Genomic DNA, 23,103 nt, shown 5'->3' with positions numbered 1-23,103 from the left:
AAGGACAGATCTCAACCTTTTACTCCAAGCTTGTAAATATTAACATTTAGTTTTATCATAACTACAAGGTAATACTGACCCACTCAAATGACACAGCTGGAGAAGATGGCACAATATTGCCATGGCTTCTATTTACTTCTCTTTACAATGACACAGAGCACAGTGATGAATATGATTATGATTTGTAAAATCATATTTATAAAACGGAGTCAACTTACAGGGTTATCAGTAGATTCATCAGCCAACTGTAAACCAAAGTAATCTCTCTCTGTCAAATCAAGATGCTTGAAGACTACATCCAATAGAACTTGTCCCTGATCATGTTTCTGCAGAAAACACACACATATATTTTTTTTAATGAACAAATATATAACTGGACACACAAACTTCAGGCAGGCAGAGCACACACACATTCTTTCAGAAATTCTCTAGCAGCCTAAATTTTAAATATCATGAAGTGTATCCCAGGAGCACTATTTTTAAACGAGCTTCATCTCTTTTTGAAACATATGTAAGGAATTATTATTTTTCCTCTTTGTCATTCTCTGACAGCAAGAATTTCTCACTTCTCAGCTAGCTACATTATTATTTCTGAAAACCATTCATTAGCCAAATTTGATATTTAAAAGGAGTACTGAAAAAAAAGAAAAAAGGCTACGATATGACAAAGAACTTTGCAGCCTTGGTTGGGTCACTGAATTTAAAAGTACAGGTCTCTACAAGTCATTCTTACTTATTTTACCCGAAAATCTGTTCCTGAATCTAAATGAACCAGCATATTGAAAATGTTTCCAAAGTTAAATGACATAGACAGCTGATGCAGCCAAATACCTACCTGAGAATTGTCATTTAAATGCATTCTCTCAAAGATACTACTTCATTCTAAATGAACTAATTCAAATGAACTGAATGACAGTAACATTGCTTTTCAGAGAGAAGTGAACAAACTTGATTTCTACTACAGGGGCAAATCTTACCCTCAAAATGATATAAAAAGAACCTGTAGTTGTTGGTACCTAGCAATTTTTTGCTTAACCTGAAAATACTGCCAACACAGTAATTGAACACTGAGTGTGCCATTATGACAGGACTCAATAAACACATTTGGTGATATGTGAAGGGGGTTTCCCAAGGAAGTTAAGAGCGTCAGAGCTTCTTGAAGTACAAAAGATGAGGAATAATTCTGCAAGAACAACTGACAAACAAAAAAATTATGAGAGAGATAATTGATTTATTTTCCGCCCAGTTTTTCTACTTCTCTGGCATCAAGCAAGCTTCTAATAATCTTCTAGATGCCAAGTATTATTGATGCTACAGTGGATTTGATACATCTTGCCTTGTTTACTGTAGGCAATGAGATATTTTTAAAGTTTTAAAACAAAAACCCCTGCTGTTCTGCTCCCAAATGACCTCACTTCTCATAGACATTATACAAGAGTTTACTTTTACAGCCGTTAAAACAGAAGTATTTAACTAAAAGGTCAAAAGAAGGTTGCAAGAATTTCATTATATCCATATACGAGAAAAATCTACAAATAGCATTCAGACATTTGTTACACCTAAGGGCATCCTATCAAAACTCATTTTTTTGTTCAGCTGAAATTATGCTGAAGTTGAGTAAACTGTTAAAAAAAACATTTATTCGGGGCTAAACACTCCAAGAAGCTTGATAATTTATTTCATAATAATAAAAAAATTAGAAAATAGTTATCAACAAAATATGCTTGAAATGATCCCAGCAGTACAATTGTAACAATAGCTCTGCACATTTAAGTTGAAATTACATAAGGCATGTGTTCCAGGTCCCATATAAATTTGGCTAGGTTAAAGTGATCTAAGAAATACTGTATTTACTTTGAAAGAAGATCTTATTTTTTAAAAAAATCAGAGAAAATTTCTTGATGTTTAACAAAATGAAGAGCCAGTAGGAGCACCATTGTTAAAAAGTTCACTACTGAAAAAATTACTTTCCAATAACTAAAAACAAGCAAAGAAAAAAACAGCTGTTAACATAATAAATACACAACAATATAAATGCATAAGGCAATTTTTATATACAATCCAAAAATAGTCACTTTCATTTTTACTAAATTAGGAGTTTCTGATATATTTTGAAATAAACCAGTAATCAGTACAATTTTTTCAGCAAATAAAACTAATTTTAAAATTACATAGCAACACTAATTGCTTCTTGGCATTTTTCCCCATGTAGATTAAAATCAGAACTCAAACTAAGAACTTATGACAGTAACTATCAGAAAACGGGAGACATTTGGAACCCAAGTTTAGGCTTACATTTACCACAGCTGACCTGTTACTTCTTCAAATAACATGCAGATATCAATTCTGTAGTTTTTTTCCAATCTAAACCTGAGAATTTAGACTGTTTCTTAAATATCTGAATATATGTTTCCTAACAAAAAAGCTTAGAACTTGCTGATCAGTTTGAATTTAGTAATACAGAACATCATTTAATGACTGCAAGGAAGGTATTTCTCCTGCAACAGAGCAGCAAATCTGGTAAGAGAAGACTAGTTTCAACATGAAGCATTTGTTTTGATCACAATGTTTTACTCTCAGTACAAAATAAAGATAAGCATCTAGTAAAACCAGACCTCAGTTTAACCCATCTCTAATATTTATATAATGATGTTGCAGCTTGCCACAGCAGGTGAAGGTCACAATCCTGCTTGTTGTGAAAGGTCCAAAATACTTGTATTACTATCATAACCACTGAACAGCTGCTATAAATAAAAGGTATGATAACAAGTTTCTACTTTTGCTTTTTTTTAATAAAAAAGCAAACCCCATAAACATGGATTAGCATAAAAAGAAACTTGCTTTATTCCTACAGATAAAGTTAAACATTAGTATTTCCTCTTAAAACAGGGAATAATGGAAAAATATATGAAAAATGGGAAATATCTAATATAAAACTGCAGTAGATAGATACAAAACATCAACATTTTTTCTGAATTGGAATATTAGAATGTTATGTGTACTTCTTATTAGTCATTGCTGGAGGCAAAATGTCTAACAAATTTTGGCCTTTCAGAACAAATTTGACATCAACACTAGAAATCAATATATTAGCTGCGCTTTATGAAGTATCTGTCATCTAGTGGCCAAGATCTAGTACCACTACATACACATTAATTTCTAATTGCAAAACGATTGTCAGCTGTTTACAAACACCCATATTTGAAAATTTAGGAAGACATCTGCAATTACACAGGTTTAATACCTGCTTACCAAGTACCACCATCTTCCCAATTTATATTACTGACATTCTGGTTTTGTTGCTGGCCTACAGAACTGGCCGCATCTACAGCAAACACCAGGCGATATTGCTGCCGTATCAGTCCAAACAAATTTGGACTTCTGATGACAGAGGAATGGGATGTCAGGTCCTGAGCTTTACTGGAGGGGGTCAGATGGCTCTGCTGATCACAGGTCTGCAGGAGGCTGTGCTGCTCCTTCACTAATGACAACACTGGAAGCTCTCCTTTCACAGCTCACCCCAATACTTGTGTTGCAACTCAAGCAAGCACATCCCCAAACAGCCAGCGCCGCACTACTGTCTCCTTTCACTCCTCAGCTTACGTTAGCTTTGCAAAAAGTTACGTTGCTTTAAAAAAAATTTCCAAGCAGGCTATTATTTTTTTGGTCAAAGAAAAACCGGAAGCAAGTAATGCTGAAGATTAAATTGTTGAAAGTTTTCGCTTCAAAAATTACAGGTGTGTTGGTGTGGGGTTTTTTTTGTTTTGTTTTGGGTTATTTTACAGATTTTTAGATTTTACTTTCATTAGAGTGTAAATTCATTAAGTTTGAGGAGAATTCTGAGATAATAAAGGCTCCAAATTGAAACATTTGTCCATGACTGCTAACCCACTAGCACTGCTCACAGAACAACTCATCCCATCTACCTTGACTTAGTTTTCCCTCAAGTTTAGTGTGATCTCCATATCCATGTACTGGCTTTCAGGAAATACAATTAAGTCAGCCTGCACAGAAAAGATACAATTTGAGGTATTTAAACGATTAATTAAAACCAATTAAAGCAATGTGATCTTGAAGAAGCAGGTTTACAGCAATGTCAGCCTCACTTCTTCCAGCCACACGTTCTACGAATTATGCTTTTCAGGGTCCAAGTAGGAGTTCTTCATTTGGTAAGCAGAGCATTTTATAGAAAGGATTTCTCTCCTTCAAACATAGGCACAGGTTAGTTCCAACTGATTCTTCTGCCTGCCACCAAAATAACCTTTGTCTGGCTACAATCCATAGGGATTATTTGATTTGATTTGTTACACTCTATACAAGGTAAGTCTTAGCATAAAGTATGCCTATCTTGCAGATCAATGGAAAAGGCTGGTTGAAATGTGAACTTAGAACATGTCACATAAATTATCAAGAGACATTGTCTGTGATCAGTACTTTGCTGTTGGAGAAGAAAAAGTATTTGAGTACATTTTTATTAATACAGCACTGCATACTCCAGATGATTAAACTTTACAATCATTAGCATACAGAATACCTATAGCAATCACCAGGAGAAAAAAACCTTGCTAATTTATTTGATGTTATCTTTGTTCTTCCTGTTTTGAAAACAATTCCATACATATTTACTGCCAAGTATTGTGTCAACCACAATAAAGCAAAACACAGCAATAAGCCCTGAAAACTTGTATACCATGTAGGTTAGCATGCATTTGCTATGACTGAATACTTTATTACTCCTTATTTTTTAAAAAAATAGATTGAGGCTAAGACCTGAGATCAAAATGTTGAGCACCAAGCAACTTTTTATTCCCTAAACTCAGTTTTAATAGACAAACTTGCAGGCTGATCTGTATAAGCAGTAAAGCGTGATTCATGCAACTAAAATATTTAGTACACTAGGGAGGTGGCGAGAACATATTACATAAGTTTTTCTTGGGAGAGATAGAATAGACATTTGAGGATTTATAACTGGTGATTCTACTCTAGACAAGCACTAGCATTCTCCAACAACATACGGCTTTTGAACACCTAGATCAAAAGGGAGCATAATCTCCCATACCTATTGTACAACAATTATTCCTTATTTTAGCCAACTCACAAGAACAAACAAAAACCTGCAAGACAGATATTTTAACAGAAAACTCATGTACCTGAAAGCAAAGAACACAACATTTTTAATTTCTCACGCACTTTTAATGCTTTGTTTCCAACTATATTGTGCACATACTGCTTTTTGGCAGGCAGTATAGACCAGGAAAATGTTAGCAAGGATGAGAAGGTAAGAGATACAGAAGAGCAGTGGGATATTGTAGACAAAAAGGGAAAAGGCTTATAGGAGAAATTATCCCAGAACAGAAATGAGGCTTGATGTTGATAAATTAAAGTCTTTGGTCGTCCCTCCCCCAGGTCCATCATCCAAAATTGCTACCCTTAACTACTCAGAAGTCCTGAAAAGTTAAATAGCTCCTGAACGCCCTACAAAAATATCTCAAGAAAACATCCTAAAACCTTCTATCTTGATCAAAGTATCTAAAACAAATAACCACCAAGTCTACCTCTAAATCTTAAGTTACTCAACACTGGATCCTTGCAAGTTTTATCTAGGTAACAGAGATTTCACTTCTCTAATAGGGAGCTGCAGGCTGCACAGACTCTAACCACCTAATTAGAGAACAGAGAAATGCAATCACTCTCACAAACCTTCCCTAAAACATTCAAATGTATCAACAACCTCACTGAACACTGGATATTAGAACTCGATATAATTGCTGAGCATTAGAACTTTTTCTCATAGTCCAAATTAAACTTGTTCACATAGATTTGAGAACTGCTTCAGTTTCTCCCTCACTTCCCAACTTAAGTCCCACAGCCTTATTTGACAATGAGCTATTCCTTCACTCTATTTGCTGAAGTTCAATTTCCTCTTGAAAAACTTTAATAATCATGTCACCTGTAACTTTCACCATCACATTATTCAACCTTGCTCCACTTAAGCCATCAATTCTATAGCTTATAAAGTAAAAACTGAGTTCTCCTGCCCCAGGACACCCCACAGCTTCTTTCCAGTTTGAGTTCTGGTTCTTCTCACACAAAGATCCCTTTAAATGCTTTAATGTTTTCTTGTGAGGTCCTAGCCTGTTGTTTGTGGTTTGTTTGGTTTTTTCCTCAAGAAGTCAAAAGAAATGGTTGCACTTGTGTGAACATATGCACAAAATTATGAACATTTTCATTTCAACTCTTTATCAAGGATTACAGATTAGAAAATCTGATGAATAACCTATTTTAAATTCCAGGCTCTTATATAAAAGTTATTCAACTTTTCCCAGTGATAGTCCTCAGCATTCAGCAACCAGCTTCCTGTTTTCTATCCTGCCATCCTCATTAGTGCATTAGAAGGTAGTGAGTTTAAGCAAGGGAAATCATAGAATAAGAACATAATCTGAGAAAAACAAAAAGCAAAGAGGTACTTTAAGATGATAGCTGTAACAAAATATAATCATACACATGATTGAACATAGTTAGCTACACAGTGATGAGAAGAGTTACCATGACACCTTACTCATGCTCAAAATGCAAAAACCAGAATGGAGCAAAACAAAAGCTTGCTTCTCATTCAGCTCAGTGGCAAAACTGCCCTCCATTTCCACTAGACAACTTTAGTCCATGAAGAGAATTACCAGAAATAAATTATGCTTTTTATATTCAATTTTGAAATGAAGATGTGTTAGTACTCTAGAGGATGCCAGAATGACTAAGTTCAGTGACTTAGTATGTACATGTACAAGCATGCCTTCCTGAATATAACTTCCCCTTCTATTCTGTACTTAACACTATTTTGAAAGTCAAACTCTACCCATACAAATCCAGCAAAGGAAAGCAAGCTTGGTGATATTGATTTCCGATACGCAAATTACTTACATTAACTCTGAAAGCTTGTACAGTGTTATCCAGGAGAAGAATGTTGCAGACCACCTCCGTATGCTGCCTGTCTCGTGCCAGCTCAGATGCTCGTACATTGTAGGTTCTGCCAGCAGGCAATCGGAAACGTGCGGTCATTACTGTCCACACAGGGTCTTCAGGCAAAACAAAAATAAAATTTAAAAAGATCAAAAAATACAAATGCAAGAATGTCATACTTCAAAGGTCAACACACAGCAAGTCCATTGTTAAAAAGCTCCATTACAGGCAAAAGAAAAATGTGTAACTAAATTCATGGTATCCAATAACAAAACAATGTCCTACAAATTACAACACAATCTTATTCCAAAATACTCAGTTCTTTACTTTCTGCCTATTGTCCACTCCCTCTCTATTTTAGGGTTGTTTTGTGGGTTTGGTTTGGTTGGTTTTGGGGTTTTTTTAAAGATTCAGAACCGCATTTTCACTTCAAAAAGCATTGTAATTGCTGGGCAACATGGCTACTAGGCTCCCAATATTAGAGGAAATTAAGAAATTAATTTCAGTGGAAAACAGAAAAAAAAAATAATGCTTACACCAAAAAGCTTTATAGAGAAAAAGCATGAAGAAAAGAAAACACAAAGATTTTGATGCATTATTTTGCAAGGCCTGTGCATTCACTCTATAATTGCTAGACATGAGAATACACAGAGATAACAAAAACATTAGCATTGTTGTTTTTCCTTTTTTTTTTTTTTTATTTTTAAATTACAACATGACTAGGTAAAGGTTTGTCAAACTACTGAATCTTCCGTCTAAGTCAATTTGATTGGATTTACATATCCAGATTGGAAGCACAAGCAATTCTTATTCTCCAAATAAGGGACTGTGACCAACCTGTGCTAAGTGCTGATAAATGAAATGCAAGAATTGAAATGTGACTTTCACTTTTCAAAACTAAGATTCTAATGATTATCATGCAACCCCAGTCCAGCAAAGCAATTATGAGCACACCTGATGCCACTAGCCCTATCCAATGATACTAGTTACTTTCTTAAGTACCTCACAAGATCAGAGCCTGTGATTCACTTAATTACACACTCAGCGAACTATTTCTACATCCTTTGACAAGGGCGTAAGCAAACAGAAAGTTTCATAACTTCAGTAGAGAATATATTGAGATAGAAAATTAAAATACCTTAAAAAGGAGTAAAAGAAAACAAGTATTCTCAAAACTGAATATAAAATGATTGATTTTCTTTATTCTGTGAAAAATTATGAAGCTTCAAAAACATTTATACATTTGCTTCCTGTTTTGGGGGTGGGGTTGGGGGTGTATCATCATAAAAAAAAGGAGAGTTGAGCAGAGGACAGCAAACATCCCAGCAGTGATTAGAGAGCTTGCCTGGATCATAAGAGATATCTGTGCTCCAACATACACAAATCAATAGGGGTAACAAGTAAAAGATCGATCCCCTCCCTAAATAGTTGATAGCTTACTTAGTCCCTCGTGGGAAAGTGGAAGACCAAGATCCAAGCCACTTGTATCAGGAATGGCTGGGACTTTTCAGTTTAACCTTCTTCCCACCACCTGCAGCCAACCTCCTGAGCAACTGCCCTAAAAATCCCTGAGGTATTTTGCTTTTCTAGAGCACGTCCTCAGCTCTTTCAGCATGACCACACATCTCAGATATAAAAAAAAAAAATCTTTTTTATGATAATTCATCCTTGCAAAATGTTTCAGTTTTGACTTAACCAGCATTTTCAGATTAAAAAGTACTTGTTTCCTTACCAGCTTTTTTTTTTTTTTTTTTTTTTTTGGCTACTCAGTCACTCTGGCTTCAGAACTGCAATGCCATATTCATGTAGAATTACAGCAAGTTTATTTTTGTTTTGCTAAACCAACATGACAAACTGAGAAAGGATAAAGATACCAGATAAACCCACCAGCTGCAAGCTAAATTCATGACTTTCTCTTAATGATAAAATAATGAAAATTGTTGCAAACATTAAAACTCCAAAGTAAAGCCTAACAAGAAAGCACACGTCTGACAACGCCTCATGAAGAAGCTGCTTCTGCTGTGCCTTCTACAAGGCTGAAAAATAAAAGGCAGAAGAAAAACTTTAACAGAGAAGAACAGGAACTGAACCTCCATAACAGTGATCTGAGCCAACAACATAACATTTCACAAGCAGTATTTTGTCATGTAGACACAATCTAGAAGTCAATCACCTTACTAGCCATAACAGCATAAAGATCAGCATCTTTATCAGTGCAGCTACGCAACCAATAACTATAGCTAAGATTTGAGTGGTATTTGCCTGTGAGCTGAATCAAAGGTGGTTTCAGAAAAGCATGCAATTTGATTAAAAACAGTTTATCCATACCACAGAAACAACCCTTTGACAGGCATATTTTACAAGGATTTAAATAACTGACAAATCAACCAAGACACAGTGCGGGTTATCTTAAGAGTCCTTTCCCATGAATACAAACACCAGTGCACAAAGTAGGACTGTTTAGCTTCCAGATAAGCATTGCAGTCCTCACAAAACCATTTGGTAGCGAGCTAGAAGGGTCTAACTCAACAATCCACAATTTTGCAGCAGAAAAAAAGATTTGTTAAAGGCCAGAAATCATCACGCTTTCAGGGAAGAAAAAGGCAAATCTCACCTTTGCCTCCTGTTCTCTCCCCTATTTTTGTCTTATTTGCTGATCAAGAACAACAGTATTGCTTCCTTCCTCATCACTGCCTTAAACTAGAAAGAAAGCTTCTGGATTTCAGAGTAACAAATTCCTAAGAGTGAGCAAGGAGAAAATCTGCACTCAGTGATCCTCAAAATCCTTTAAGTACCAAGCAACCATTCACCATATCCTTCAACAGACCCAAGCTGCAGACCCAGCAAGGTTCTTGCTGTAACACAGATGATCTTCATTCCAACCAACCAAAATAATTGAATAGTCACAGACAGTGATTTGAGTCTTTCTCAATGTACATAAATGAAATGGTCAAATTCAAGAAAGAAGGCATTGTATTATGAGTTCACTAAGGAAACAGGACCAGCTATATTAGGTCAGAACAACAGTTCATCTAGCTAGCAGACCTGAAGGGCAATACCTTCTCACTTTCTTTAAGGAAGGAAGAAATGAGCAGGACACACACATAAAGATATTTCTCACATACTGTTCCAGTCTGGAGTTTAGCATCTTCCTGGTATGGAGCTCATATTCACACCATGCTGGACATCAGTCATTCATGAACGTTTTCTTCATGGACTTAGGAAACCAAGTTTTGAACTTTCAGGCTAGGCAATGAAGCATTATATTCCATGTCCCTCATACAATACATAGTAGCCTGAACAGCTATCTTGCAGTAGACAATTTCTTCCACGAAACTAAGAGGCTTTTGCAATACAGAATCCGGTTTTATAACTAAGTATATTAACTGAAATCCTGAAATACTTCTACAAAATAGAAATATAACAGCCATGAAAGTAATAGAGAGGTAGGTGACAAAAGACAGACTATTTTCTGCAAATCACATTCAAAGTTACTCTTTCCCCATATGTCAGCAAAGAAACTATGGAAGTATGTAGGGATTACGTTAAAATGCCTTCACCATCACACACTCTCTCAAAAATACTTCTGAGATCTGCCAGGGCTATTATATGTAACTGCTTTGTGGCCAATCATGTGTACACAACCCATATTTAAGCTTCTATCAGCTTATGTACATACAAAAAGGACACAGTTGTTAATCACAGACAGACCCTGCAATTGCTGGTCTTACCGTGACACGCTTGTTTTACAATACAATTGGCCCTGAACTGTAGCCATATCACCTTCACTACTCCTTTCTTCCAGAAATACACGCACCAAGAACACAGACAATATTATTTCTCCTGACCAGGTATTGCCATTGTTGCTATACATTTTGAAAACATACTAGCACAACAGTGATATGGCTAGCTATTGCTTATGAGGTTAAAAATCATAACTATCTGATTTCCCAGCAAATACTGATATATAAAATGACAAAACTGATAAAAATTCAGCTACGCTGCTTGCAAACTTCTGCAGTGAAAATATGTTATAGCTGAAGTTAGTATGGAACAAATAAAGGACTGACTTCAAGCTCCAACGTAAAATCTGCAGCCCCAAAAGAAAGAGGAGTAATGACAAAAGGTGAGATTCAACCAAAAAAAGTTTGAGAACAACTGGTTTAAGCAGCAGGTTAACTTAAGCAAGGTGCTACTATGTGTGCATATCCACGTCATGGACAGTACCATGGCCACTTATGCTAAAATCTTTCTCTATATGCAAATGGATTATTTAACTTGGATTTAAATCAGATTAATCTTTGCATATGAAGAAGGTTTCTGCTTATAATTTTTCAGTGTCTTCTGCTAAGCATGTAATATTTAGACACTTGAATTAACAATCCAAAGCACATGCTGCTACAGCAACCGGAGAAGGACAGAACTTGTGCAATGAAACTCCACTTACCTCTGAGGTCTGTGGAGGGAGTAAGTTGTACATTTCTTGCCTGAGCTCAGGTTTCAAGTGATGAAGCAATTCTAGGGAGTGTTCCCTATCAAAGGGCAGAACATTCCTGCAATACTGGCTTGGTTAGGGCACTACAGAGCATACAGAAGCTTCACAAGTGAATTTTTGGTGTCCTCTATTCTTTTATGTAAATGCACACAGTAAAATGACAATTTGCTTGGGCTTACAATAAACTAACCAATTTTAAGCAGCTTAATAAATAAGCAGTTGGTTAAGTGGGTCATTAACTGAAATTTAATTTATCCAAGAGTGCAACTGATTCACTGACTTGAAGTAAAGAGTTCTTTTAAAGAGAGTTCACATCACATACTGTACATGAAGACAACCACCTTAGCACACAGAGTACAGTATGCACACGTGGATGCAAGGACATGAGAACTTTCATTTTTCATGGCTAATCTAAAGCAGCTAAGAAGCTAATGCATTGCTAGATTTCCATTTGTTTAGAAGCCGGTATTTTAGCTACCCAGAAGGCATGTATTTCCACTGTAGCCCACCTGCTGACTTGGGTCTAACACAGTACATGAATTGGCTACAAGAGGTAGAAAAGTAGGCCAGACTCATAGCAAACCCACATCCTTATAACGTGATGAAGCTTGTATACATTAAACAGATTGCAGACCCCATGGTTACTAAAATTATCCAGGCAATCTAATTAGGAGAAAAAAAAACCCTATTAAAAGTACAAAGACAATTTTGAAGGTTTAAACAGAATAATACAACATACTGCATTTCAAACAAACACCAAGTTATATCTCGAACCTATCTTCATATATGTTTACTGAAAACATGTTAGTGAAACTACATTAAATGTTTTAACTACAACCAGTTTGAAAATGCAAAGCATAAGTTGATTGTGCACTACTTTGAGGGAAGTCTACATTAGTCCAACAAATGAAAGTTCAATTTTTTTATCTTTCAAAAATTTGTTTTGAAAGCTTTCAGCGATTCTGATGTAGCACACACCTTCAGGTCATTCCTTGTAAATAAAATCAGCGTAGAAATGCACTTTCATTTAAGTGAATCGACCCATGCACTACAATCCTGAACTCATTCCGATGATTCATACTTCATTCATTTCTTCTTGCCTTCTGCTGACCAAACAATGGAAAGTATCCATAATTCTTGAAAGTTCATATGTAAACTTCGGGTCATTTCACTTTGTCATCACCAGGTGCAAAGGCTCAAGCTAGACTTCTATCCAGGCAACAGCACCATCAATGATTCTGGGCTCTATCAAAATCTTCTGTTTATTTTGTAAGTTTATTAATTACCTGTAATATATAATTAACCAAATTCATTCTGCTTAAGGAAAATAATATACTCCTGTGTAGCTATCATATGGCCACTTATTAAACTCTTCCTAAAAGTTCCACTGGTGAAGAGGGATATTGCATTTTTCCTGTTGACAAACTGGGACAGTTACAGTGACCAATGTAACTATAAGCATGATTCCTTCAGTGCTACTACACTCCCAAAGAGTTGTCAAAAGAGAGTACTGGATACAAGGAGACACTGGCATTGGAAGTTAGGAAGGTAAAGTTTCCAAAACCTCAGCAACTTCTCTTCACTGGTAGGTAACCACATTGTGCTCTCATTAGCCCAGGTATCTACATGGCAGCTCTGGGATTCCAAGCTCACCCTCCTCCTAGGTCAGGGCTTCCCACACCCTTTACAGGCTGGCCCTGAGCAGCCTCCAAGCTTCATATGCAAAACTGGTACAGGAACCTTATCTTATCTCCAGCTGCTTTTATACATTCCCTCAAGACCTCCATTATCTGTGGGCACTCTGAGCTGCTTGATTAAATCCCTCACAGATGCAATAAGTATAGAACAACAAAAGAAATTCCTATCTACAAGTACTTCACTTTTGAGAGCAATAGAGCAACATACTCACATACCCCCAAAAATGTCCATAATCTCACCTACATTTCAATGAATGAGCTAGTCTTACATCCTTGATCCTCAACCACATGAAGAGCCAAATCTAACACAAAAAGCATTAATTCTTAAAGTACACCTGACAGTTTCTGAAAATTTTGGGCCCAAAGTTCAACAGTTGAGAGAAAATAAGTTGAATTTAGCATCTCTCCTCCACCATCATCTTCTCGTATACACGAGCCAGTAACAGAGAATTAATATTCTATGTGTTTATTCAGGTAAGTTTCTAAGGTTATTAATTCATCTTGTTTTATGAACATGAGGATTTCATGGGGTTGGCTGTGGATTTCAGTACAGGCTTGACACCTAAATTAATAATTACTCTCAGTTTAAAAATTACTTGAGGACTCCTTTTTAAATTAAGATGTCCTTGGATAATGCTTTTTATCTACTTCTTTGGATAGGGGTTTCAAATTTGAACAGCTGCTGTGTGCTGTCAAGCAAGATTTTCACTGTTACCATCACATCATTACTAATAGAGATAAAGGTCGAAGGTGAAACACCTTGCTCTGTCACTCCCAGAATTTCATTCTTTCCAACATAAAAATAATAATTAACAAGTGTTCAGTCACCCTACACAGGACAGTGGCCAATCTGTTAGAGAAAGCTGGAGGATGTATACCAGAACACAGCAAATTAGTTTGGTAGTACTGTAGCAATCAATCTACTATTTCATCTGAAAAATAAACTATTTTGACAATTTGACAACTCCCTCCCTTGCTCCTCCCCTTCCCCAAGAACAAGAACATAGCTAACAGAAAAGCCTATTATAAATGACACTTCTATCTAATTAAATGTCAATACTCCTTATGCTTGAACTGTATGCACAACGCTCCAAAAAAAAAGCCTCTCAAATTCAGCTGCTCCCTTTCTCTGCTTTGGGTCTGAAGTAGGACAGTGCAGGAAGTCTAGTTATCTGCTTTTCTTCACTCCTGTATGTAACATTTCAGGAAACAAAACCAGCAAGATAAAATTCATTAGTTTGAGATTACAATACTTACTGGTATAGTTTAGAAGTAATACTAATTAAAAAAGTAGTTCTTAGAAACCATGCCACCAACACTACCAATTATTTTGAACCTAAAAACCTTTATGGCCTCCCTTTCTATGCCTAGTCATTTTTCACATGAAGAAAGTAACTCTTCCATCTTCAGTATCCAGGACTCTAGATTAGATACAGCCTGAGAAGATACTAAAATTTTTTTGGAGAGAAAAAAGACAGGTGGACTTACAGATTCCAAACAGCTCAATTCCAAACAGTTCATTTTAAATGCATCATTAAGTTTCAAATTTATTCTTAGTGAATACCTGTCCACACGTCATTACAACTGGCAGCCTGATAAATGCACTGCATTTCCATAGCACATCCTTTCATAGTAAATCTGATCTTTTTTTCAGTTTTTGACCAGTTTTCTAGATGGGGAACTGAGCTTCAGAGAGGCTGAAGAAATACACCCAATACACTAGAAGTCTGCAGCCAAGAAAGATCTAAAATTAAAAGTCAAACTTTTTTTTTTTTTTTTTTTTAAACCCTATCCTACTTCAGCAGGTTCAACCCATTTCCCTTTTCACTGCAACAGTCTTACAGGTCAGAGTGTGAACAAATGCAAATACAACAGAAAACCTGCTTCCAGCTAGCTCCTGCCAACTCAAGGCTGAGTACTCACTGACCTGGTAACAGTACTTCAGAAGAGACAGGACTTTTGTCTCACTTCCAAATGATGCAAGAAAAACATCCAGCGTTCACGTGCCTTTAGGAAAAGGCTTCATATGGAGTACCCATGGTTATTCACAACAAATACAAACCCATCTGTCCTACAGGTGACAGACTGAAGTCACAATCAGACTTGAAACATCATATGAATTTGTGCAGCCATACTGTTTCTGAGCCAGAGACCTATCACTTGCAGGTGATACTCAGGGGTAAGGGAAGTTTTATGAAACAAGTCACACATATATTTGAACAAGATGTGTGAAGAAATTCATATGAGCTTTCAGAGATTATTGAGCGTAAGTCTAGAAACTTTCTATATGATAGCAATATACGCATAGGCACCTTAACAAACAAGAAAAAAAACACGTATCCCTCTGTTAAACAATAAACTATAATTGATCTTCAGGAACCACCTGGATCATAGCGCAACCACTTTACAGAATGGTTTAGGAAAGGCATACCATAGTATGAAGAAACAGAGAACAGGCAGCTGAAGTTAGAAATGTCTTTAAGTACAGATATTGGTATAGTTTAAGGCCTGTAACATAAAAACAGAAGTTGATGGCAACCACCAGCTATAGCAGTGGCCAGCTTGTGAGCCAGTGAAAGCACACAGAAGGAAGAATCCCTGGGTGCACAGCTGTGGTCACTGCACCACTATATGACTACTTCAGCCAGTGCGGTGGACAGCAAAGAAACATGTGCACCGAGTTAGCAGCAGCTCACGTTCCTGGAATAAGCAATTTAGTTTGGAAAATGGCAAAGCTAGCAGGGAAAAAAATTAAATCTAACTATTAAAAAAAAAAGGCAGACCAAAGCCTGTGGAAGGCCAGACAGCTGAAGCAGTCAGAAAAGGATAAAGTTACCAGGAAAAAGAACTAGGAAGAGGAGTACTGTTTAAATATCATAAAATGGTGAATTTAACTATCCTTCTATATTTTTAAAAAATATTATAAATTAAACAAATAAACAAATGCATTGATAAGACATAAAACCACCTTGTTTCCTAGTACGCAGCTGTCAGCTCATGATATTTGGAGGCATTTATCATGTGTAAAGATTACTAGGAATAAATAGAAAAGTTTTCCAAGTCAGTTCCACCTCCAATATTTTAAACTTGATTATATCCAAAACCTGCCTTTGTTTGAAAATAGCCTTAAAAATGGCAATCCGTGACCCTCACACAGATTACTACACCTAACTCTTCCCATTCCTGGAGCTGGATCTCTTATTCTTGGTTTCATGACTCAATGCTATAATAAGATGTAATAAATGGAGACTATAATGAAACATTACGAAAATATCTTCTTGATAGAAACGTCTCAAAATAAATTTGTGGTATTTTTTTAAATGTGTTCTTAAACTAGGTTAAACAGATTTAAATATATTTTTCATTAAAAGGAAATTCTGGCTCCCATACAACTCTTAAGTTTAAGAAGCCTAAATGTTTACTCGCCAAAAGAAAAAAAGAGTTGAAATCAGTGCAAGTTCAGACAAACTAAAACCAGAAGCACCAGGTGATAATAACAAGTTAGTATTTTACAGCTTGCTTAAGAAAGGGAAAAAAAAACCAACAAAACCAACAAACAAATAAACACAACCCCCCCCAAACTTCTTCCTACAGCTTTCTTTGAAAGTATCAAGGGGTAACTAAATTTGATTCCTCTTTGCTATACAACTCCAAAAAACATTTCTTTACCTATTAAAAAAGGAGTTTACAGTCCTCTACAGGCCTAGTAGAAACCAAAAGCTCTTTAGTATCTAAAAGGAGCCTGGTAGTCGTTGAGCCTTTAATGACAATGTATAACTGCCTATAGCTAGGATAACCTAGTACAGTCCTTTCACGACACTAATTATTAACAGCTCTAAACTTGAGCAACAGCCTGACTACACACGTCGAATCAAGGAAATGTAGCAAGTGAGAATTAGGTTTTGATTTTGGGTTTTCCATCTGTAAATACGAGGGAGTTTTAACACAATTTAAGAAGCCAAAAAGAGAAAGAAATTACATGCAGATAACAACTGCTGGTCTTCAACAGCTGTATACCACTAAGCAGATAAAACAGGGGTAAAACACCAAATGCTGGAAAGTTACATGTTCTAACTTGGTGTGACTGTAAAAGAATACAAGTCCCACATCCTGTATGCCGTACAAGTCTCAACCACAATTATCTGAAGACGACATCAACAGAAAACATACTGATGGGAGAAAATCTGTGGGCTAGCTATTAGCCACTTGAGCACCCACAGATCAATACTGCTGCACGCAGCAGGATCTTCAAGTCCAGAGCAGCTAGCTGAATTGGCAGCTTTAGTTCCAGCCATGGCATCTGTGTTGTGAAGCCTTTGAAGCTGAAGGCAGTCTGAATTGAAAACAAACTGGCAAAATTCAGAAAAAGCTTTTATTCTACTCATAGCCAACTTCAAGTTGAATTTTGGCTGGCACTAGAACTGAAGTATTAGACAGAGGGAGGAAAGTTGTCTGTGTATATTCTGTTCAGAGTTGCTAAACCTAAGCCAAATTATCTTCAATAGACTTAAACACAGCAGATGCTAATTCTAAGGCTGAATATAACCAATTGGACACCTTCCATCAAAATTAGTTTTTAATCAGAACTGCCATTTCCACAAAATAGAAATTTTCACATGGAAAATTTCAGTTTTGCCAAAACCCACCAATTTTCCACTGGAAACATTAAAATAATGCCTGTCTGGCTACCTGCCTGGAAAACGCTTGTCAACTCCACTTCCTCCTCTAACAGAAAACAAACCAAGGGAAGCCTTCCAGCAGTGCTGCCCAGAGAAGTGACCTCACTCCATCCCTGCCCCTGGCTCTCAGCCGCCCTGCCTCGCACTCTTTTCCCGAGCACCCGCATACTCAGCCTCTACCCAGCTTTTTGGCCCTGGGGTATGGGCCTGATCGAAGCAGGTCACCTCTTCGATTGCTCCTGGGGTGCGTACTAGAGTAAGACCCCAAAGGACACCTGGGCACTAGAATGAAAAGCTCTCCACACAGGGCGAAAGCAGCTTTGCTGATGGACCTCCCCAGTAGCAAAAGAGTCATCCTATTCATATCATCCCAAATTTTAAGTTCTCCTTTTATTTATTTATTTATTCATTATTAAGAGCTCTCATATTTTTACAACTTCCATGCAGCTTAGGTAAGTATTTTTCTGACTTGCCTCTGCCTCCTCTCAAAGATTTTCTTTATAGGAAACAATTTCCATTTTCAAGCCAGCTCAGGGGGACTAGAAGTTCAAAATTATTTTAGTGAATCTGGCAATGAAAATATCACTCACGTTCAAATGATTAAGCAGTTAAATCTGATAATCATTCACCTGCAGTGAAATTAAAAAAAGAAATTAATCACAGTTTTGTGGCTTTAGTTTCTTTAGCAAAGTATCTTAGAGAGGACTCAGCTCCCCAGATTTGTAAATCAAAATCATAGAAACGTTTGATTGGAAGGGACACGTTAAAGTTCATCTAGTTCCAACCCCCCTGCCATGGGCAGGGACACCTTCCACTAGACCAGGTTGCTCAAAGCCCCATCCAACCTGGCCTTGAACACTGCCAGGGATGGGGCACCCACAACCTCTCTGGGCAACCTGTTCCAGTGCCTCACCATCTTCACAGTGAAGAATTTCTTCCTTGTATCTAATCTACATCTACCCTCTTTCAATTTAAAACTGTTACCCCTCATCCTATCGCTACACTCCCTGATAAAGAGTCCCTCTCCATCTTTCCCGTAGGCCCTGTTTGGGTACTGGAAGGCTGCTATAGGGTCTCCCTGGAGCCTTCTCTTCTCCAGGCTGAACAACCCCAATTCCCTCAGCCTGTCTTCATAGGAGAGGTGCTCCAGACACCTGATCATCTTTGTGGCCCTCCTCTTGGCTCACTCCAACAGGTTGTTGTACAAAAATTGTACAAACCTATTTTGTAAAAGGATCATTTTCAAAGATCTTTACCAGAAAACGACAGGGCAATTTTATCTATACTTCTTACGAAGTGAAACTCAAAGCCAAACCAAAAGTTTTCCAAAATTGTGGCATACTGACCTCAACAGCCACACCCTGTCAGGGGTTATGACATGATTAAACATTAAGGCCAGACTGCAGGCTCTGTGCACTTATCTTCACACATTCTGAGTTTTGTAAACCATTAAACTACAATTAATTTTGTATATAAATAAGTAAGAGGAAAAATTACCTTCCTGTGTATTTCTAAGAGTTATCTAAAAATGCTTTCCTTCTGGGATGCGTTTCCTTCTTTTTAAACTACACTGACAAACTTACAGAAGCTTCTGTAAAAAAAAAGTATTGGAAGAAAACATAATGCAAGAAGAAAGACAAGATCCAAACTTACATTAAAAGTTTATAATTTTTACCAGGGTTCATCAAAGTAGACTTCTGAAAAAACTTTAAAGTTTTTGTTTGTTTGTTTCTGAATATGACTGTTTTCTTCCTTACAGCTTTGTTCTTTATAGAACTACACAGTAATACTTGGAAGTTTCCACAAAATTAACTTAGCAAAAATAGCGGATGTTATTAATGGTGTGAAAAGCAACATTACAGTGTCAAGGCTAACTATGAATATACTGTAACAGAAAAAAACCCCACCACCCTACATTCCCGCATCCAAAAAGTAAAGGCATAAAGTTGCAGGTACACAACTGGAACAGGCAGAAAACCTAGAAAGAAGGAATTTTTTAATGCACTACAGCACCAAAATGAAGTCACACACCCTGTTACCCAAGCGAAACTAAAATTCACTGACAAACTGTATTTATATACTATTCGTCTCAATTGAATCTCAGATCTTTCATTAGAAGTTAGATTCCTTTTACTAATGTAATAGTGAATTATTTTGCAGGTACAGGGTATACATTGTCTATTGTCAAAAAACATTTAGTGTCACTGCTTTTAATAAAACATCCAGCTGAGAAAAATTATCTGGCCATTTTGCTTGGAGCTGAAAACTTCTAAAATCAGCTGCCATTCAGAATCAGCAAGAAACTTTCAATACTGTTGGTTTGAGATTAATTAATTCAATTATTCTGTTATTTACTGAATTTATTTTTAGTAGGAAAACAACTTCTACAACCTCCTCTAAAGGATTCATGTTCAGGAAGACAACAGAGGCTTTAATGCTTCTTTATCATATTGGCTCAGTTCAGTATGAAGTTTCACATCCACTGAAAAAGCAGGCACATAACCATATTGCAAGCCAGTTAATCAACTGAAAACAAAGCAATAAAAGAAACATCACAGCTCCAGCTGGTATAAAACATTACCAAGAAGGGCAAATGACCACACATACGCAGACTTAGCATGTGCTGAAGTTAAAGAGCAACAGGCTATTAAAAGGAGAAAGTACTACAAAATTATAAAAGGCTATTTATAAGCTTAATGTCACACTACTGTTTATCACACTGCTATTTATGATTTCTTTCACGTATTTACCACTTTTAAGCAAGAACAAAGCCCTGAATGCAGTTTAATCACCTGCATATCACAGGGTCTTCAATTTCATTTACTTACTTCTCTGCTGCTCCTGAGAACTTTCATCTGGCCAAATCGATTTCCTGATAGGAAGCTAGCACATACCTCCTGCCACAAACCAACACGGGAAGAGCCCATCGCCCCTGATGATACCTTGACGGTGATCAAATTACCTCTTATTCTTCTTTGTAAAACAACTGGAGGTCTGGAAGTACCCCGTTAAAATATTTCCTCTGCCACTAAAACTGTAAGATAGTTCAAATCGCCACCCCAAGCCTCTTCACTGTGCTGCTGGCTGCAAGCACACAGTTACCATGCCTCAGCTGAGAGGCTGGGGGCGAGTTTGGTTTTTGGCTTTTTTCCCCTACCAGAACCATAAATGCCAACCTGATTGTAGCCACAGCCCAATGCAGAAGTCCACACGTCATCAGAGCAAACCTTCTCAAACTTGTGGTATGAAAGATCAGACCAATTTTATTTTTACTTTTTTTAAACAAAGCCCAATTCTAAGAAAATCATGCTGACAGAGTTAGTTATATATGTAGTCACTAAACTTTGAGTAAGTGAAACACAAATCAACTTTTCCACTACACTGCCTATAACTGACATCTACTTATTTGTAATAAAATAAGCTAACCATAAAAGTTGCTATCAAAAGAAGTCTTAATCGAGTCATTAATTTAGCTTTATATGCCACAGTGAAGTTCACACTGCTTGTGCAAAAAAAATTACTGTTAAAAATGAACATGTTATTTTACTGTTCCACTGTATATGGGAGAGACTGTGACATCCTGGCCTTTAACAATCTTTTCCCACTGTTTTAAAAATAAGGATATAGCATTCTTTTTCTCTTTGAAGTCAAATGACTGATGCAGCAGATTGATTTCAGAGCCATCTATGCAAACTAATTCACCTTCCAATATACAGCAGCTTTACAAAATGCTTAGCAAAAATACCATTTGGATAGTCTCTTCCACTATATTGCAGTAAACAGATACTATTTTAACTGAAGAAAACCAGTTATAATCCTCAGGCTGTTAGAAACCAGAAGTTTGCAAGGCTGTTCCATCTCTATTGCAGTCAGTTCTCTTTGCTCCTCCATGCAAGTGCTAAACTCCGGAGCCCCACCTCTGCTAAGCCAGGGGCTATGCAAGGCAGCAGGTCTGAATGACAGTTTTTAACCAATTCCCTCAGTGCTCTCAGTTCTCCTTTGATTCTACTGAAAGAGCACTTTAAGTAATCATGAATGATTATGCTGAATGTCTGTTTCAAATTCGTAACAAGCACTTGAAGCATGTGGTAGCCTACGAAAACCTGACAGCAGAGACCTAACGCAAAGCTTAGTGAGCATGTTTTCAGCAAAATTGGCATGCTACAAATGCCAGAAAGGGATTTCATAGTCAAAATAAAAAGGTAATGTAAATCTGCAAGAAAAACCAAACTTGTCCATAATACCATGATTTCCAAAAGCATGTAAAGAGCACACATTTTAAGTAGCTGATCTGCAATGATACCCTAAGCAACAGTCACAGTATAAAACTCACCCTGCTACCGTATTCGTTATTTCTATACAAAGGGTGAAATTCTGTCTTCAAAGGTAGCTGACAAGCATCTTAGTAAGACACCAACTCAAAGTACTTTTATGATAGTAGACCTTTAATATTTGCAAATTCAGTACGAGTTATTATGTAGACAGCTGACATTTAGCCAAAACCCCTATCAAAGACAGAGCAGTTAACTCCCCGCAGTCAAAACTAAGCATGGAAATGATGCTGCAGTTCTTAAATCTAGGAAGTAACTACTTCCTCAGGTGTAATTGTGGTCCATGCCAAACACAGCAGAGGACTTAATAAGTAGGCATATTTCTGCCCAGCATTTCAGTTCTCAATGATCCATCCATATAAAGTGACCCAAACTTCCAGTATGCACTGGTATGTGGAGACGTTAATCTCTGACAAACTCAGTCTGAAATTCCTCCAAGCCTGTGCACCCAAACAGATTCGAGTCTTTGGACAGAAATGATAAATTTAAGTGTCCATAACAAGAAAAAGATTTGCAGAATGTACTCGAGTTTCCCAGCTTCTCATCCTTTTGCTAAAGGTAAGAATCAAAATTTTTGCTATTTTCCATAAAAGTAGTGGAAGGGAAGCTGAGAGCAAGTAAAATCATCGCTTCCTTAAATACCTTTCCTTTGAGGCCATCATTGAACACTTTTTTCTGCTCAGCTGCCAAGCAGTCAACATTTTGGGACAGATTCATTTCCCTTTTCTGAAAGGGAACAGAAGCTACTGTGGGAAAAAAAAAAAAACTCTCAAAATACAGAGCACAAATAAGTATCTGTGCAGTGTCTCCTGAATAATGCCATGTGCAGAGACTGTTGATGGTAGAAGGAAGGAATATCTAGAATTTAGCCTGGTGTCAGCCATCCCAAAATTACAGGCAATCCTTAGAAAAAAGTTCAGCATTAGATCAGGTGCGATTAGTCT

At 36.9% G+C, this 23,103-nt stretch overlaps 1 protein-coding gene across 5 annotated transcripts in view; it reads right to left on the bottom strand.

Moving 5' to 3' along the window:
* The window catches only part of PTPN4 (protein tyrosine phosphatase non-receptor type 4), a 121,268-nt gene that overhangs the window by 71,420 nt on the left and 26,745 nt on the right, over positions 1 to 23,103 (bottom strand). For 4 of the 5 annotated variants that reach the window (XR_005932611.1, XM_041124117.1, XM_041124116.1 and 1 more), the window contains exons 2-3: positions 6,919 to 7,073; positions 219 to 326 (exon numbers count right to left, since the gene is read on the bottom strand). Coding sequence is in view for 4 of the 5 variants with exons in the window: in XM_041124116.1 (XP_040980050.1) it covers positions 219 to 326; positions 6,919 to 7,073 (263 nt within the window). In the remaining variant the exon portion in view is untranslated. Of the gene's footprint in view, positions 1 to 218; positions 327 to 6,918; positions 7,074 to 10,082; positions 10,105 to 23,103 lie in introns of those variants that run through there. The other variant, XM_041124118.1, reaches the window with a different exon arrangement.

The sequence above is a fragment of the Aquila chrysaetos genome, chromosome 6 (genome assembly GCF_900496995.4).
Source record: "Aquila chrysaetos chrysaetos chromosome 6, bAquChr1.4, whole genome shotgun sequence".
NCBI lineage: Eukaryota > Metazoa > Chordata > Aves > Accipitriformes > Accipitridae > Aquila > Aquila chrysaetos.
The sequence above is the reverse complement of the archived record's forward strand: the minus strand, read 5'-3'. Positions and strand labels throughout refer to the sequence as shown.